The sequence below is a fragment of the Carassius auratus genome, unplaced genomic scaffold, assembly GCF_003368295.1.
Source record: "Carassius auratus strain Wakin unplaced genomic scaffold, ASM336829v1 scaf_tig00215949, whole genome shotgun sequence".
In the NCBI taxonomy this organism is placed as follows: domain Eukaryota; kingdom Metazoa; phylum Chordata; class Actinopteri; order Cypriniformes; family Cyprinidae; genus Carassius; species Carassius auratus.
Window position 1 is genome coordinate 1 of NW_020528329.1, and position 18,399 is coordinate 18,399.

At 35.2% G+C, this 18,399-nt stretch overlaps 1 protein-coding gene and 1 long non-coding RNA gene across 2 annotated transcripts; both read right to left on the reverse strand.

The window, feature by feature from the left end:
* Positions 1–90: 90 nt before the first annotated feature.
* Positions 91–13,695, reverse strand: LOC113096498 (unconventional myosin-VI-like). Its single transcript, XM_026261899.1, has 7 exons — positions 13,441–13,695; positions 8,088–8,229; positions 2,747–2,816; positions 2,560–2,633; positions 1,019–1,148; positions 774–879; positions 91–133 (listed from the first exon to the last, which is right to left on the reverse strand). Exons 2-7 carry the CDS (start codon positions 8,202–8,204, stop codon positions 91–93), a joined length of 540 nt encoding a protein of 179 aa, XP_026117684.1. The 5' UTR covers positions 8,205–8,229; positions 13,441–13,695.
* Positions 13,696–16,258: 2,563 nt separating this feature from the next.
* On the reverse strand, positions 16,259–17,302 carry LOC113096497 (uncharacterized). The gene is made up of 3 exons (XR_003288525.1): positions 17,221–17,302; positions 16,664–16,788; positions 16,259–16,576 (listed from the first exon to the last, which is right to left on the reverse strand). It is a non-coding gene; the product is annotated as an uncharacterized LOC113096497 (long non-coding RNA).
* Between the last annotated feature and the right edge of the window lie 1,097 nt (positions 17,303–18,399).

An 18,399-nucleotide genomic window follows, 5' to 3' on the forward strand; every position in this document is an offset into this window, starting at 1 on the left:
TTTAAAAACTGATTTTGCATCTTATGCAAAAATCAAACAATAGACACAACCAGTTCAAAGTGTTTTAGAGAACATACCTCAACAATCCTCTCATCTATATCTTGACATGTCCCCATAAGATGTGGTTAAATACCTGAAATTAAGCAGATCAAGACATGGTGGAAATGACAAAACTTGTTCAAATGAAACCTAAAGCATATTTACTTACCAGTAACATTACTGAGCAATGCAACATGCTACCATTCAAACGTTTCGTGTCAGTAAGACTTTTCAATGTTGCTGATTTGCTGCTCAAGAAACATTTCTTATTATCATCATAGGGTTAGGGTTAGGGAAAAATAGTTGTGTGTAATCATTTAATTGAAAGAAATCTTCTTTAACACTATAAACGTCTTCATGGGTCAGTTTTGACCAATTTGCTGTATAAAAGTATTCATTTCTGACCCCAAAAATGTGCATGGTAGTGTAACTCTATAACATCACTAGAAAGTTTATTAAGGCTCCCTGAATAATCCTCATATCAAGTCACACAAATGAAAACTACAATGGGTTTTCATGTTTTTGAACAGTTCCATAGGCATGCCATAATAATTTTAATAATTATCATTTTTATTTAAAAAACAAATATCTCTTATGTTAAAAATAAATATTGTCCTAACTTCACCACTACTGCCAGGTATGGCAAAAACGACTAAATTGGACCCTGTATGCATGTGAGAAATATTAATAGGAGTGTTTTCGTCATTCAATAAAAATACTGACAGTTGTCATACCTGAGAACAAACTTTGTGTTTTCTGTTTTTCCAGCACCCGATTCACCGGACACAATGATGGACTGACTCATCTTCAGAACCCTCATGTCTCTGTAGGCTTTATCCGCTGAGACAGAGACACAGAGAGAGAGAGACAGATGTTTCTTAAAATCACTTTCAACACTGTAGCCATTTAAAATAAAACATATCTACAAAATAAAGCCTTAGAACTGAATCCTTAAGTGTCCTATTAGAAGCCCACTCACCAACAGCAAAGACATGAGGGGGAAGTGTCCCCAAAGAGCGTCCCTGATAGCTCTTAATGGTCTCTGGGGAGTAGAGTTTAGGGATGTCGAAATACGGGTTCACAGCAATCAGGATGTTAGCCACAGACGTCTGAAATAAAACACACATGGTCAGAAAACATGTAAAACGTTCGTTGCCATGTGTGTGATTCAGTATTTGGAGTCTTCCATATTTTGAACAAACTGAAAATCAATGGCTGAAGACCCAACAAAAGTTCAATGTTTTAACCACTGTCATTCACGCTTCATCATTTCAGGTTAGCTGCGCCATGTGGAGCGTCGCTACCTCACAGGACCTAATTAAGTGCATTGGGCAACTTGATAGCGTCTGAGCAGGATTAGCGGGGTCATCTGAGACGTGCAGCACAGTAGGCCAGGGCCTGGGCCGTCTCCTGACAGGCTCGGTGGGCTGTGCTGATGAGCGGACGCTGACAGTGGGACCGCCGTCTCTCAGATAAGAGGCTAATAAGGGCTACTGGAGCACGACAATAACATGCCCATCAGCTCCGTGCCTGCAGGGATGCCTGCCGGTGAGATCTACGCCCACATTACCCTGAGGTGATTGTTAAGCCAAATATTTGAATACATTGTGCATTTAAAAAAAAGATTTAATGACCCAAATCTGTTAAAATTTTAAGTGCGGTTTCATTAAAAGAGGCTTCAATTCATCAGAGAATCAATTTGTTATACATATTTAGGTTATGGGTGTAATTTAAAATGCTTAGCTTAATATGCCACAGACAACTCGGGTAGGTTCTGTGGTGCTTTAAAAAACATGAATCTGTTCATTTGAGCAACCTAACCTAGTCGATACATCAACATTGGCTCCAACAATGGTGTGAGCTTAGGGCGGGATTATCTGTTCATCCAACCAATGGAAAATGAGGGGACGGCACTAGAGCATGAGCGAAGACTTTTCAATTTTCACCTTTTCTGTGAAGTTGGATCTGGAAGTGTTTTTTCCCCATAGAGATTTTTAAAAAAGTCACAAGCCAGCCAGCTACAGTATGAGCAATCAGTGCAGAGATTTTGTAGCATGATTTTCTCTTTAGAGAATCATGGGTAATGTAGCTTTTCTATTAGGAACTCCGCTGATAAACACGATTATTTGAAAAACAGGTTGAAATAATGCGGGCTGAAGGATTCAACGAAATCATAAACTATTGATTTACATCCTCGAAGCTCACAGTAAGTCTGTTTTCAAGGGTTTATAAGTAATTGTTAAACATCTATTTCCCTATGGTGAAAATCAATTACATTTTTACTTGGTTTGAAAGACTTCTGTGTGAGCAGATCTTCATGCATCACTACACTATTCACAATAAATAATGGACCTCATTTCTCAGCAAAATTTTGCTAATGTGCCCACACCCTAAATCGGTCCAATTGGAGTTGCTTATGTTATGAGTTGGCCAAGTATTTGTGTATATGCATAGTTTTGGGTTTGGAAAAGGGCACAGAAATGATAGAAAACAAGAATTCAAAACAGGAATTTAACTTACATAGATCAAGTCTTTGCTGTAACGAACACGGATGTTGTTTAGAAGAGTGCCCTCATTTAAATACATAAGAGAACCTGGAAGTAAATATGTAAACATGTAACTAATATATATCCCAAGTAAATAAGAGAATATCTTTGAACATCATAAGCTTAACTATCTAAGATGATACAGGTAGAAATATACTTACAATTGTCTTCAACATGTTTGTTGACATCGTCCTCAGCAGGAAAGACTTGACTGATGGGTGCCAGGAATGTCTGCAAAGAAGTCAAATGAGCATTGTCAACTCTATGACCTCCGGCCAAATGAAAAACCTGGCCTAACAACAACTGCCTACATTAACCTATTTCACTATCTATCCATATTATTAAAAGCACACACCACTTACGACCACGCAGAAGATTAATGGGACAAAAAAAAAAAAAAAAGTAAATGATGGCAGCAGTTTGTCCTCTCATTTCCGACTCTGTCTGGTTACTTTCAGTGAAGTGTAAAGCTATAAACACTCAAGGTCTTCATACAATACGACTGCTCAAATGACAATGAAGAGCGGTGTTAGGTCAGCCATGATTGATCGTGTCTAATGGTGGCCATAATGCAGAGAAGAAACAGTAAAGTCATGTTAATGTGAAAGGTAAGAACGTAAGCTGCGAAATCCATTACATGACACATTATAAGACATTCCAGAACTGCCCATCACACCAGTGCGTTATTCAGAGCGAGATGAGACAGGCCGACCTTTCTCAGAAAACTCATCTCATCCCTGCTTTACATTATTCCACTGCCTCACTTTTATACAAGCCATTTACATTAGGACAGTTATCATATGTCTCAATGTCATGGTTATCATCGACCTCTTTGGCCTAAAAAAAACACACACAACCTTTTTTTAAAATCTCAAAAAAAAAATTAATCTTTGTTTAAAAAAAGCTAACAATCCATAGCTTCTTACAGTTCTTAGAAATTTACTCTTTGTATTATTCATGTTGGTTTCATATAGATCTAATATATATTAAATAAGTTATGAAATTTAGGGTAAAAAAAGAATAATAATAATAATAATAATAATAATAATAATAAATAAATAACAAATATTATAATTTATAAAGTATACAATAATTAATCTATTATTTATTTTTCATAAGTTTTTTGAGGAGACATTTTAAAACTACACGACATTTTAAAACTTGAAAGGTCAAAGAGAAGTGTGTGTTGTGTTCTTGAACATTCTGCCTGGAAACAAAGATGCAGTGACACCAAACCCACTCACAAAAGAAAAAAGCCTTCATGTTACAACTGTGACGATAAGCGCTTATGCTGGATTCTAAAAAGTATGTGAAATATTTAAAGTCATTTAATAGTCATTTAAGTAATAAATAGTAATTTAAGTCTCTAGTGTCCCCCGGATGTATCAGTGAAATTCCAGCTCAAAATACTCCACAGATCATTTATTATATAATTTTGAAAATGATTAATTTGAGTGGAAATAGAAAAGGGCCTGTCTCTTTAAATGCAAATGAGCTGCTGCTCCCCGCCCATTTACCAGAATAGAGTGGTGCCATTGCAGCTGGGACCTGCTAAAAACATCTGTTATGGTTTTGATTACCATGTTTATCATGCTAAAATCATACGTTTTAAACCAAATGAGTTTAAACTTCTGATATAAGGTTTTCTGAGAACACAAATTCGAAGCAGATGGACAGAAAGCAGCTGTCACAGCATTTGAGTACCAAATCAAATTCTCTCTCACAGATTAGTTTACGTTAAAAACACACGAGTTACAAAAACAGTCAGTTATGTCTATGACGGTAAACTTCTGGGAAATATATATTTTTTTATTCTATCTGTTTTCTTTTTATTTATTATATTATTTAAAATCCCATGCTACTTGTACTGTGTTAACCTAACTGAGACTTAGTTATAGCACTTATATATCATTGCTCTTTTTGTTGTTTTTGATTGCTTCCACTGTCTTCATCTGTAAGTCGCTTTGGATAAAAGCATCTGCTAAATGAAAAAATGTAAATGTAAATAAATTGCATGTTTATTTTAGATCTTATTAGTGTTCTGTGCTCGCCTGTGCAGACAAAGGCAGAATAGTTAATATGCTCAAACTTTCGCAATGGCATTAGAGATGGTACACCGTTGTTGCTGTTTAAAACACAATAATGGCACCATTGGAGGAAACTTACAGATTAAGGGGTGATAATATTATAATGAAATCCCTTTGTAACATCACCACCAATTGTAGCGTCATTTCCACGCCCCCGAAATGTGACGCTGAAATGAAACAAACAGTGATTGGCTGTTTGACATGTCGGTCAAACGCCCTTATGGGCAGGCCTTAGCCAATAAAAGCTGCCATGGATTCAAGACCTACAGCCGTCAGAATCAAGTCTCTCTTTACTTTTTTTTTTTTTTACCTGTTAGCCAGCACCCCGACGCAGACATCCTCAACGCCCCTTGACCCGCACATGTCAGTGTTTATGAATAGATTAAATTAAACGGGACAAATTTAATCTTGACAAACTATATATCGTTATAAAAATCTAAGCCTCAAGCATCAACGACAGATCACTGTTTTTCAATGGAAAGCTTATAAAGACTGTATTTGCTATATTTGTGTAAGCAGTACACATAAAAAAATGAACAATGGAAACGCTGTACATACCAGATCCGTCGTAATAACGAGTCATAAACATCCAGAGCTGTAAATCCCGGTTTAGTTAGAAAGGTAAGGGTCCAATGAACGACATCTCATGAAGCATGTTTAGTCCAACGAAGCAATAACGTTGTAATATTGATCATAATTCCTTTGTTTACGTTTCAGTTCTTCAGCGACATAACTGTTTGCGTCCGTTATGGAATACCGCACGGTCGGAAACTGCATCTTGATAGTAAAAAACGGCATGGTTTTGCAGCGTACAGTGTTACAAACAGAATGAGGCGATCCATCGGGAAAAAAAAAAGTGTATGAAAGATAGTATATTTTAATTTTGGCGCTCCCTCCTGAGGGCTTGTGATGCGCTCTGACGCACCTGTCAGCTGATGGAGGCGGAACTTATAGCGATCGCCTTTTTCTTTGTTTCTTTTATTTTTCAACAGTTTTTATAAATGTGAGAGTCTGTTTTATGTTGAATGTGAATGCAAATCAGCCCAAATCAGCTCACTATTACTGCATGATCACAGCTATCAAAGTGAACGTGTCTATATGAATAGAGAGAGTGGATTATTTACTTTGGCACATTTGTGTTATTACCATCTGTATAAGTGGCCATCAACACATCAGCACTTATTTGCATCATAATTCATTGTAAATGCTACATTTCTAGCAATCTCAGGATTTTCTGTAATTGACAAACAAAGTTAAATCTTTTTTTATTTTTTTTCTTAATCAAATTGTTCTTATTGTATTTTTCTAGTGCTCAAATAAATCACTTATATGATGTCTAAGTTTCTGTCTAGTGTTTTATAACTGAAAAAAACTATGCAGTGGCAAAGTTTACTGACTAAATAGTTTGTAGAAGCCTTCAATACTATTGGGAAATATATTTTCTTTTATTTGGGGGGTGGGGGGTGTAGACAGTCTCATAAAAAAATTAGCAGGAGCCACATTTTTCAGGATCTTATTCAGATTTGAAATAGAAACTCATGAGACATGTGACTTTCAACCCGTTACTTTTCTAGATTGCTCCAGGACTCATTTCATGTATTTTTATATCAAATAAAAAAATATTTAAGTGTGGTAAAAAAACTAAAAAAAAAACTATTCAAGGCACTTCAGGGTCTATAACTTTTAATATTTTTGAGCATTATCAAATCTGGTTGATAAAAAGTAAAGCCCAAAGGATCTTCTTTCCAAAGACACCAAAATTATGTTTGTAACACACTGAAGTAGGAAACTGTTACAATTATAAATTAGGTAGAGCACTTTCAGCTGTGAGTCCCATAATGGGGGGGGGGGGGTAGGGTTAACAGGTTAACTTCTCCTTCAATGCAATCTTTAATGAGTAAGTTTTTTATAAGAATTATAAAATTATACAAAATTATGTTATTATTACTTATAAGATGTTATTTCAGGAACCCCTTGATTCAGAAAACCAAAAACATGCTGATCATAACTGAAGCATATTTTTATTGAGTCATTGAATGTACAGTATGAATTGCACTTTTAACAAATTTTTAAATAAATTAATAGATTAGATGCATAAAAAAATGGACATCACATCAAGAACATATAATTTTATATGGTCAATGTCATACAAAGATTTTAGACCCCATATTGTCTGTTTTTGATCAATTTCACCATCAAAAATACTTACAAACAGAACCACAGCACTGTTTTGTGTCTCTAAACAACATAACATGTTTCCTTCCTGAATGAAGCAACCGTTTAAATGATTTGGTTCAATCGTAATGACTCACTTATTAACAGTGACTACATTTACATGGACAGCAGTAATCTGATTATTAACCTTATTCTGAATAAGACAATATTACGATTAAGGTGTTTACATGAGAGGTTTTTAGAATATTCCTTTCATTTTAACGTTTTCGTACATATATCAATTAATTGCATATTAATGGAAAAGTTTAACGCAGTTAAATAAGTATAAGTGCAGTTAATTATTTGTCATGGTGTATGTGCAAACAGACGACGGCGTTGTTGAAGCCATGCTCTTTTATTTCCCGTCAAACGGTTTACCACTGCCATGTGTCGCAAAATGTGGCTGTTGAATGACCTACTGGCGGTTTTAATTTCACATTTAAAGTATCTTTTCATTAGTTTTTTTTATTTGTATTATTATTATTTCAAATAGCTAAACATTATTTATGCATTTAATGTAACTGTAGTCCTTAAGATGTCAGCACAACAACACACTCAGCAAAATATTGTATAATTATTCTTAAAAATAAAATTCCAGAAAATATAAAGATCTATTTTTCGTCAATATTGCACGACCCCATTTATTACATTTATTAAATTTTCCTTTGCGAGAATGTCCTCATAAGTCGCTTTTGTCACTTTTTCTATTTTCAGATATCATACACCCAGTGCTACAGTCTCTAAGGGACTGGTAAGCAGCTGAAACACAGGTGGCTTTTTTAGTCTAATGAACCTACACTGAGTGTAACGTGATTCGCACACCTGCAGCAGGTAGAGCTCATTACTTATTCAAATCCCCTGCAAGTGACACCCTTACATGGCACAGCACTATTCCACATACACATGTTCTCACATTTTACCTATTGCTCAGATACCCGAAGGCCTTTTATACACATCATGAAGTTAATCAAGCGTGTGGTGGGAAAAACTCAACACGTCAGCAGAAACACTGATCACATGATCTCCTGAGGTAGTCTGGTCTCAGTGGAGGAACAGAACATCAAAGGTGCTTGGCAACTAAGCTAAGGTTTCCTTCGTATGAGGCACAATAATGTGAATTAAATCAATGGGTGCCACCTGCTTGATCACTGGGTAAATGCTAACAGGATGCATTTCAAGGGCAGTAAAATTGACGTCTTACCTTTCCTCTCTGATTGAGAGGTTCTATGGTGAGGGCATCCGCACCGATATCCACTATTATGCCCAACTGGAACCCGTCAGTTGGGTGGGGCGCCCACACAGGCTTCCCATCCTCCATTGCAGCCCGTAGCTACACCGCAGCTCTGGAAGACAGACACACAAGTTTCATCACTGACTTGGCCGGCAGTATGCAAAGCTTTGCCGACAGAAAAATTATTGTTTTGTTTAACACAAACCACGTGACTGTGAACAAATTGTTTTTCAGTATGCTGCAAGTGGAGGCCGACAAGGGTTGTCTCTAGTACATAGATGATAATGAAAATAACAAAATAACTTCCATTCATTAGCCACTTCGAAATCTTGATATGCATAATGAACAAATACACACTGAAACGAGAAACTAGATCACTGAAGACAATGTGAGTGGTGCTTTCCTAGGCAATTCTGCCTGCCTTAATGTGTGGTTGCCAGAGAATTGTTAGCGAGTCCTTGCAGGTTGCAAGACCCTTCCTAGTGTCCTCTGGTTGCAATGGCATTGGTAAGACACATTTCCAGGATCTCCCAAATTTATATAAGATTTTCATATTTTTGCTCCCTATGACAGATGAGCAGAACTTTTAAGTTGGCCATGAAGCAGCTGTCACCCTCTCACTTAATTACCATGGTAAAATAAATGAATAAATCGTGTATATGACCAAAGAAAATAAATAACCATCAATATGTTTGTTAAGAAATCTTGTTAAGAAATTGCTAGGGTACTTAGATTTCATCATTTCGTGCATCTTTACTGATCAGATGTCTACTGAATCATGAATATACCAAGTGTAAACACCCTCCAGGATGCGAGAAGGACAGCAATCTGATCACTCAAACGTTAAACTTTGAGACATATAGTACATAGGGAGTGTATGGGAATTTTTATTCTTTTTTTTTATCATCTGTGATTTGAAAATCATGAACAATGTTAACTGTGATGCATGCCTTGGCAAAAGTTCTATGGTCTGATTTAGAGATGCACAATATTATCTGAACATCATTGGAATCAGCCGATATCGAGCATCCTTAGTCTGACTGGTCTCACATTATTATGAAAGGGAAAATGTCTTCTTTCATGCAGTCTAATGATGTTTCGGGAAATTAGGCCATTCTCAGACAAATGTCTTGTCAAGGACTTGTCATTTCAACAACAGTTCTATTTTAGTCTCCTTGCTTATTGCTCCATATGTTTTTTTCGTTGATCTTGTTCTTCCCCTTCAGGTATGGGCTTATCCTGTAAAAGTGGATTGCTTTCTGAGCCATCTTTATCTGCACTGTCTCTCCTCTTGAGAGAACAGTTGGTGGCCCTATCTGATCTCTTTCTGATCCTACCATAAACCATTGACTTCTTATAGTGTTCAATATAATTCCCTATTAAGAGCAGGTGATTTATCTGAAACACTGGATGACATCCGTTAAGATCCATGAGATCCACTGAGGGCTGAAGACTGCATGATTGTAACTGAACTGCTGTCAAATCTACAAAAGCAATAATGGCTAATAACAAGGGCATTATTATACCTGGCAAGAGTACAGCACTGACATTATGTCAAAGACGTCTGTTGTGCGTAGAGCTTGCGATCATTCAAAAACATTTGATATCGATATTGGTTCCTGAACGATACTTTTTCCGATATCAATTTTATGACTACATTACCTCAAAATAACTTTTTCAGCTTGTTGAGACTAAGTTTTTCGAGTTTTTACAGACTCGAAGACTGATCTCCTGAGCCACTGCACAAATGAACAAAATAAATCAGTGCAAACAGCTTTAATACACTTCAAATAGTTTTCAGTCTCCAGATCTTTTAAGCTAAACTTCCATTTCCAAACGCATAACTTAGAATCATAATTTCTAAGCATTTTCCACTGATTTACTGATGAGCAGGGCTTGAACTGAGGGGGGATATGGGGGGATGGCATCCCTCTGCTGGAAAATAATGACAAAAAGCATCCCTTCAGTAAAACCACAATCCCCCCTTACCATCACCTTTGGATTAATAATGTGTATTATGTAAAAGTTATCATGCAAATGAAATGTTACAATTATTAATTTAAGTTAATTCATGAATAATTGCTGGCCAATCAGAACTCCATTATGTAACAAGCGCAAGCACATTTTAATCATTTTTATGCTCAAAATGGTTCAAGCGCAACTTTTGAATTTCTTTAAAAAGGAGACAACAAAAAAACTTATGATTTTTCCTTCATTGGAATTTGAAAACATTCTCCTGACATGTGTTTGTGCTGTATTTGTAACTGTGAGGGATTGAGAGATGATAGGAGAGCTGACATCGACCTTGAAAAACCAAACAATAAGACGTCTTGAGAGTCCAAAAGCATTCACTGCACGATGAGGCCTATTAGAATACAGGTAAAATAACCTTATAATTCAAACAATTAAAGAAAAAAAATACCCATATATGATTTTTTTTAATGTTTTTATATTCACTGCACAAGCAATGTACTTTTCTGAATATCAGTAGACCTACATGCGCGAGCAGAAAATTAATGTGCTATTAACTTTATACAACAGTGCATAGTAACACGGGGTTTCATTTCTTAAATGAATCAGTTTTTAAACGAATCAAGTGAGCCAATGACTCAACGGCCCATTCAGATGGACACTTTCCCTGCGTCCAAATGTGTCAACTATCCAGCCTGTCTGCCCTAAATAGTACCAAATTCACATAGAATTTAGGATGGATATTATGCACACTGGGAATTATATTTCATTTAATTAGGCACATTTTTCATTAAATAAAAACCTATAAAAAAATGTGTGACTTTAATAGAGTAGCATGCTATTAATCGGATGTGACCCAAATTTGAGTGATCAAGTGGAGGTAACCAAAGACAAACTTAGACCAAAGTTCATGTGGCACCATGACCTTCACTTGAATTTTCAACGATTTAATAAGAGCCGGCAAATATACGTGCAGTTCCTATGGTTAACCATTCTAGCTACCGGATAATGGTGTAAACTCAGTGCTTCCACCAGTCACAAAGAGGGAAGTGCAATGTTTAAAAAAATATATAATAATAATAATAATAATAACAACTGTTGGTAACCTTTAAAGGTTAATCTTCATTATCAATTCTTATATCTGTTATAAGATTAACTTAATCATAATATGCTTACACAACATTTCATTTTGATAAAAGCTTTATAATTATGTTAGACACACAATAAAAATGTTTTATGGCTATATTCTGTGCAGATGACCATCAAAAGTAAAGAAGGCTTTGTGGAAAATGCCTAAGAGACTTTGAAACAAGTGATATGGAGATGAAAGAGAAAATTAACTTTTCAAAAAACTGAAATTTTAACTCAAATTAAAATTAAATGAAACATTTAAAAATGAAATAAAATATCTAAATATCCACTGATAATGACCACACAAGTCCTTTCGAAGCATATTTGGCAATGCAAGCCTGGCTGAGATACACTCTCTTCCATAAAAAGCAACACAAATCCAATATAAACAATAAAACTGTGAGAAACACTCCACGTGCGCATTATTACTGTGATAGACAACCACAGATTTATTTCCCCCACATTTTTGGCTCATCACTGCTTTATCAAATAAACATCTATCTATCTGAAGCTACATGTTTGCAGTGAGACAATCATAGAGATGAGTAATTGCACATAATTATGACAGCAGTACAGATGTTGTCATTGGCAATGGCTCGGGGTCAAAGGGCTGTGAGTTTCCTGTACCACACATGCAGTTTTCCTCTGCTCCTGCTCTCTTTATAGCCAGACTCAGAGGATATGGAAAACAGGACGCAACAGGATGCAAAGAGGCCAGTGTCGTTGGGACTTCCAAAGTCAACATTTTACTGCGCTTCTGCTGTGTTCTATAAATATTCAAATGAGTGTACTAATATCCAAGAACTGAAAAATAAATAAATAAAATCAAGCCAAATGTTACTAGTTGGTGTGCAGGTTTGTAGTTGGTAACTAGGCCTATGCTTTTCAAACTTCATCATTCAAATTATGCACAATTTTTGAAAGCCATTGCTTTGATGATCCGTTAAAATACATTTTGCATAATTGTGTTACCACAGCAGGGATGGGAGAACATTTCTTCTTTGTACAAAGGCAGGGATGGAATTATAAATACAGGGCAGCTGTGAGTGAGTGATTTTTTCTTATCAGGGTCATTCCATGAAACTCTCTCTCTCTCTCTCTCTCTCTCTCTCTATCTATATATATATCTATATATATATATATATATATATATATATATATATATTATCTAAACATAAGTGGACTGGTAATTTGCTGCCAGGACATTATCCAGTAATTTTATGGCCATTTCTGTTAATCCTAAAACACAATGGAATAAAGTTCAAAATTCAAAATACAATACTGTAAATAAATAAACAGATAAATAAATATTGAAAATTCCTTCATTTTGATAGTTACATTGTGTCCTATTTTTTTTCGGTTTTTTTATAGTATTAATTTGAGGTGTAATATACACTCATGTATAGATATTAATTGCTTAATACATATTAATAAAAAATATATATTTTATTAATATAATTTATATATATATATATATATATATATATATATATATATATATATATATATATATATATATATATATATATAGTTTTCTGCTTTAGTGTAAAAGCATTGTATAATAGCACAAAGTAAAAGCTTTTCATTGATAAAGTTCACACACATTTCGTGGAATGACAAGAGGGATTATAAAGGGTAGACATTTAACCGGAGCAGTCGCGCATGCGCAGACACTGAAGTTTACAGTCACCTAATACGGTGTACATCATTCATATCAGTGAAACACAAATAAATAACCTTAACTTAGCTCTTCAGAACACAACAGTTAAACTCTTTACGATGCATATACAATCAATCGATTTTTCCATGACATACAGCCGTTACACATTTTCTGGAAAACTTTGGTCACATACTTAATTAAAACAAAACAAAGCAATTTTGACTCATTGAAAGACAAATAATATAACTAAAGCCAACCGAATGCAAAACTATTAATAGATATAACTAACCCTGATAGAAAAGAAGCTACATATAGCAATATTTGCGAATACCACACAAAAGTCACAATTAGAATCGCGAATTTAAACAGAATTGTGCTTGTTACTAAAACAAATGATCCTCGAAATTCACCTGACGACTGTTTATAATATGGACTCATTCATTAGCAGCATGCTAGCTTGCCACTGTAAAGCAATTAAACACGACCTAACAACAAACCTCTAACATGTTAGCTGCTCTAAACAGAAGACACGCACCAAACTGAGCAATGAAAGTCACTCACATTATCTGTAAGTCCGGCAAGAAAAGCTGCCTTTATGGACACAGAAGCGACAGATTATCCCGGTTAGCGGTGACAGATTCCCTCGATGTGAAATATTCCCTTTTTCAAAACCGCTGTCCTTCCTCTAAAGTGTGTCCGACTTCAGCCTGAAATCCACAGGAATAACAGCGACCTCAGTGGTGACACGGTGCTGTGACCTACACAGGCTGTGTCTCAAAACACAGAGAGCTGACTCTCTATACAGCTCATATAGACGGCGCGTGCACAGACTTGGTCGTCGCGGGAACGCGCAGCAGCAACTTGACATCTTAAATGCTGCCTAGGTAGGTTATTGAGACACAGCAGGTATTTTCATACATCTAATCACTAAAATATCACTCATCTAATCACAAAAACACACACAGCCAACACAAATTGTTTACTATGAAAATAGAGCAATGTGTTTTAACGTGGTAATAGTAGGCCATGACTATTTTTCATGAGTGTGTCTATACAAAAGAGTAAAATACACAGGCAACAAATTAATGAGTTTAATCAAAACAAATGTTTAATTTTCATTTGATCAGTTCTCTGTACACAAATTACGTTGCTTAGTCAACATTTTATTAATAAAAAAAAAACAAAAAAAAACACATTTAATCTTTGTTGGACTGAACAAAAAGCTATTTTTTCTCTACAGGGGCTTTTATAAATATGCACACTATAGAATGAATAACTCACGTTCCTAGTGGAAAACAGGCTACAAATATGAACCAGGTCCAATACCAAAACAATTATCAAATCGTTAAATGATATTTTAAGATATTCTCTATATTTATATGAAGTTGTGTTGAAAATGAAAAAGTGTCTGTTGAGGGATGAGAAAGTCAAGAGTTGTCTACTGGATTGTCATGGTTACTAAAAGATGCACAACTGATACAAACTGGAGACTCGTTAATATTTTATTAGCTTGTAATTCAAAACTTACAGAGGTATTCCCGAGTTGAAATCTAATACCTCTGAAAAGCAGACTGTGTTTGTAAATCGAATTAGGACACATGATAACTCACTACGTGGCACTGTATCAAATGTCTGAACAAAAACAGCTAGGAGAAAAACAGTTTTTAGTTTACAAAACCTAGACTTATATTTCTCCGTACGACTTCATGCTGAAATGTTCTTCAGGGTGTTTATACAGTTAAACTAGAAGCTTGGGTTAGTCTCATAGCCATGAAGTATTGTAATATCTGACAAGATTTTATAGAATAATATCTTGTATACCAACATTTATTGATATTCAACATCAGTTCCTTCAGAAACAGGTTTCAAAACAGGTTAAAACAGGAGTTTTGCAGTCATGTTTGGTGAGCATAAAGAAACACCATTAATTAGATTTAATGCCAGACTGACTCTTGCATTTCCCAGGAGCCTCGCAGAGATAAAAACAATCATACAATGTGCTCCAGAGCACATATGCCAGTAACACAAAAAGCCTGAAGTGAGGAGGAGTGTTATGCTAGCTCGGAGATATTCTAGTATTTTTCTAAAAATAAATAAATACATAAATATACACATTTAGGACTATTCATATGGGATAATAAATGAATTCTAATTAATACAAATGAATGATTTTATTAAAGATATTAATACTATCAATCATGACACAAATCAAACAGCAAACTGAGTATTTGGGTTTGCCCTCCTTATACCCTCGGTGGTAACCAAACCCTCATTTCAGCTTAAATTACAGCTCATGTGTTGCTGGCCTCCTGGCAGATGGGTGATTCCACAAAGCACTGAAGTAATAACTGAGCATCGGTGCGTGATCCACTCAAAGAGTCTCATTAGCGCTAACACTTCAGAATTAAAGAGATAAAGGAAGTTTCTCATATGGAGAACACAGCAGGGATGCAATCTCAAGAGATGGGAAGAAGGTGAGGCGTCACAGGAGCTTGTTTTCAAGGTTTCAAAGTTGATCAAATGATACAGGCTATGAGACGTTTCTTTTAAACTAAGAATTGAATGAACTTTCTGGTCTACTAATCTAGTTGATTTGCTTATAGTTCTCATACTTGCTACAGTGTGCACATTAACCCTTTGAAGAAGGATTGTAACCATTATATATAAACACCAATAGTCAGCCGGCATATTTTAAATGAAGTGTTCTTATTTTTTTGCATTTGATTTCCAAAGTCTTGAATATTATACTCTGAAGTGCTGAGGGATCAGGGGGTTCATTATCATCAATAAACCCTTGCCCCGGGTGAAACACAGAAATAGATAAAGCATTTCAATTTGAGGACTGGAAGGCAGACGGTCATCTTTCTTGATCGCGCAGGACGCCAGACTGATCTTCGGCAATGAACAGGCAAAAATTTCTGCCCTCCAGCAGAGACAGAAGCAAGTCCGGAAGAACTAATGAGTTTAGAATATGCATAAGCCGTGTTCCTGGGGGAATAAATGTATTTTTTCATTTTATGAGTGCTTATTTGGGCCTTCAATGAGAATGAGAATGAAATCTTAATGTTTGGATTGCTTGAAGAAACAGCAAGGGCTCTTGGATATTTTTACAACTACAAATAAGCCATTTATAAACTCATTTCCTTGAAGAATTCATATAATCGCTGTTTATTTGAGCATCTCAACCAACACAGTAAAGCAACACTGGCTCAACCAATGACGTGGGTTTGAGATGGGACTAATGCAGTGGCAGGTTTGGAAAAACCTGTTGGAAAAAGAGTTATTCTTATAATTCTGTTCAGAAATGAAACAATTCAGGTTTAAGTGAGTCTCTCACCCCAACAAATACAATTTTTAAAAATGGATTTTGGAACTTGGATTCAGCATCTTGTCATTTTATTTTGATAGATTTTATTTATGGCTACATTTTCAATTGGATTTCAAGAACAAATGATCCATTTCCAAAGCAAATGACATTTCATTTTTCACACATGCAAATTTAATTTCCTTCCATGAAACATCCTGTAGGAAGGGGTTGAGGTTGTAGTCACATTGAAAGATCCATAAGAAGTAAAAAACTATTTTAAAACATTTTGCTGTCTGTGAAGCCTGACAATGAGTTGTTTGATTTGCCTCCTCTTCCTCTTCTTCTTCACTGTCCTCTGTTCAGGTTGGAAAGGAACGTTTGTGGTGGGTCCTGAAACAATAAATAATAACAGTTTTTAAATACAGAAGAAAAAAAAAGATTGCTCATCAAAAAACCTTGATGAAGTTCTCCACATACTGCAGAAGGTAGATGCCACAGTCTGTTTAGTTATCCTGTTGTGGGACGAGGGGACTCCATTCATCACTCCATTTCCAAAACTCTGTTCAGAGCCCATTCTGACCTTCCATTCTTCTTATAAGTACCTTGGATTTACAGAAAATGCGTTGCTTAGGATGGCAATGTTGTCTTGCGCTCATTGATCATAAATCTTTTTTATTTGTGAAGTACTGAATAATTTGATTGTGAATTCCACCATTTTAAATATGCCACTAGCTAACATGCATGTGGTTTGCTCTGTTTGTGGACAGATTTCCATTTTTATGTCAGCAACGAGTCCTTTGAATTGATTTAAACAAATGGCTCTTTCTAGCATACAAACGTCTCCAATGAGATTTGAATGCGGTCCAGTGAAGGACTTGGCTTTCTGAGCTGCTCCCCCTTGAGAAAGACGTTTTGAAATTAATTGGAGACATTTGCTGCCAAATGCAGAAAACAGAAGCACAAGAGAAAATGTATGCTCTCGATTAATGCACAGGTGCAAAAATAATCAAACTCTTGAAACAGAAGATAATTACTCTTGGAGTATCTGCACCACTGATGATCTTCCACTGCAGGCTAGAGAGTCCATGACGAGTGCATGCAATGCATGCTCTACAAACACAGACAGTTCCTCAATGACTCAGTACAATCGAGCATTTCATTGACTAGCTACTGCCATCTAGTGACGGGTAAAGGGAAAACATGAAGGGAAAAAAACTTGACTCACTGTTTAGAGACATTACTTTTACTGCTAATGAAATATCTGTTCTATACAGTCTGCTAAAAAATAATAATAATAATAATTGGAAAAGGTTAATTCACTATCCATTGATTTGTTAGAGTTAGAAAGTGATTTACTCACATTACCTGAACATCAATCCCTAACCTCCTCATCTGAAAGGGAGCAGAAACACTGGTCGAAGTAGTCTATGGGGGAAAAAACATGCATAATGAGAGATAAATCAAAGAAAATAATTTTCACTCATCCCTCCAAAAAAAATAAAAAATAAATGCATCAAATTAATTAAAATTGAGAGTGAAGACATTTATAATGTAATATAACAATTAGAGGTTTTCTTATTTAATGTTTTTTTTTTTTTTTTTTTTTTTGATAAAATAAATGCAGTCATGGTGAGTATGAGACTTCAAAAAATTTTTAAATATATATATATATATATATATATATATATATATATATATATATATATATATATATATATATATATATATATATACATATGTGTGTGTGTGTGTGTGTGTTACCCTGGACCACAAAACTTGCTGGGATTTTGTGTGGGTCAAAATTATCCATCTATCTATTTTTTATGCCAAAAATAAGTAAAGTATAAGTAAAGATAATAAGAAAAAATCATGTTCCATGAAGATATTTAGTAAATTTCCTATCGTAAATATATCAGAAATTATTTTTTGGGGAGTAATATGCATTTCTAAGAAATCACTTGGGTAACTTTAAATGCGATTTTGTCAGTATTTAGATTTTTTTTTTTTTTTTTTTTTTTTTTTGCTCCCTCAGAATCCAGATTTTCAAAGTTTTTCAGTTCTATCTTGGAAAAATATTGTGGAAATGGAAAGCTTATTTATTCAGCTTTCAGATGATTTATAAATCTCAATTTTCGAAAAATTGACACTTAATACTGGTTTTGTGGTCCATTTTTTTTTAATGCATTGAGCAGATGCTTTTATCCAAAGTGACT

What these genes read in the sequence shown, in the direction of transcription:
- LOC113096498 (XM_026261899.1), bottom strand. Translation starts at nt 8,204, where the DNA reads ATGGAGGATGGGAAGCCTGTGTGGGCGCCCCACCCAACTGACGGGTTC. An exon ending in CTCTCAATCAGAGAGGAAAG is followed by an intron (nt 2,817 to 8,087) that starts GTAAGACGTCAA and finishes ACTTCTTTGCAG; the next exon opens with ACATTCCTGGCACCCATCAG. An exon ending in CAAACATGTTGAAGACAATT is followed by an intron (nt 2,634 to 2,746) that starts GTAAGTATATTT and finishes ATTTACTTCCAG; the next exon opens with GTTCTCTTATGTATTTAAAT.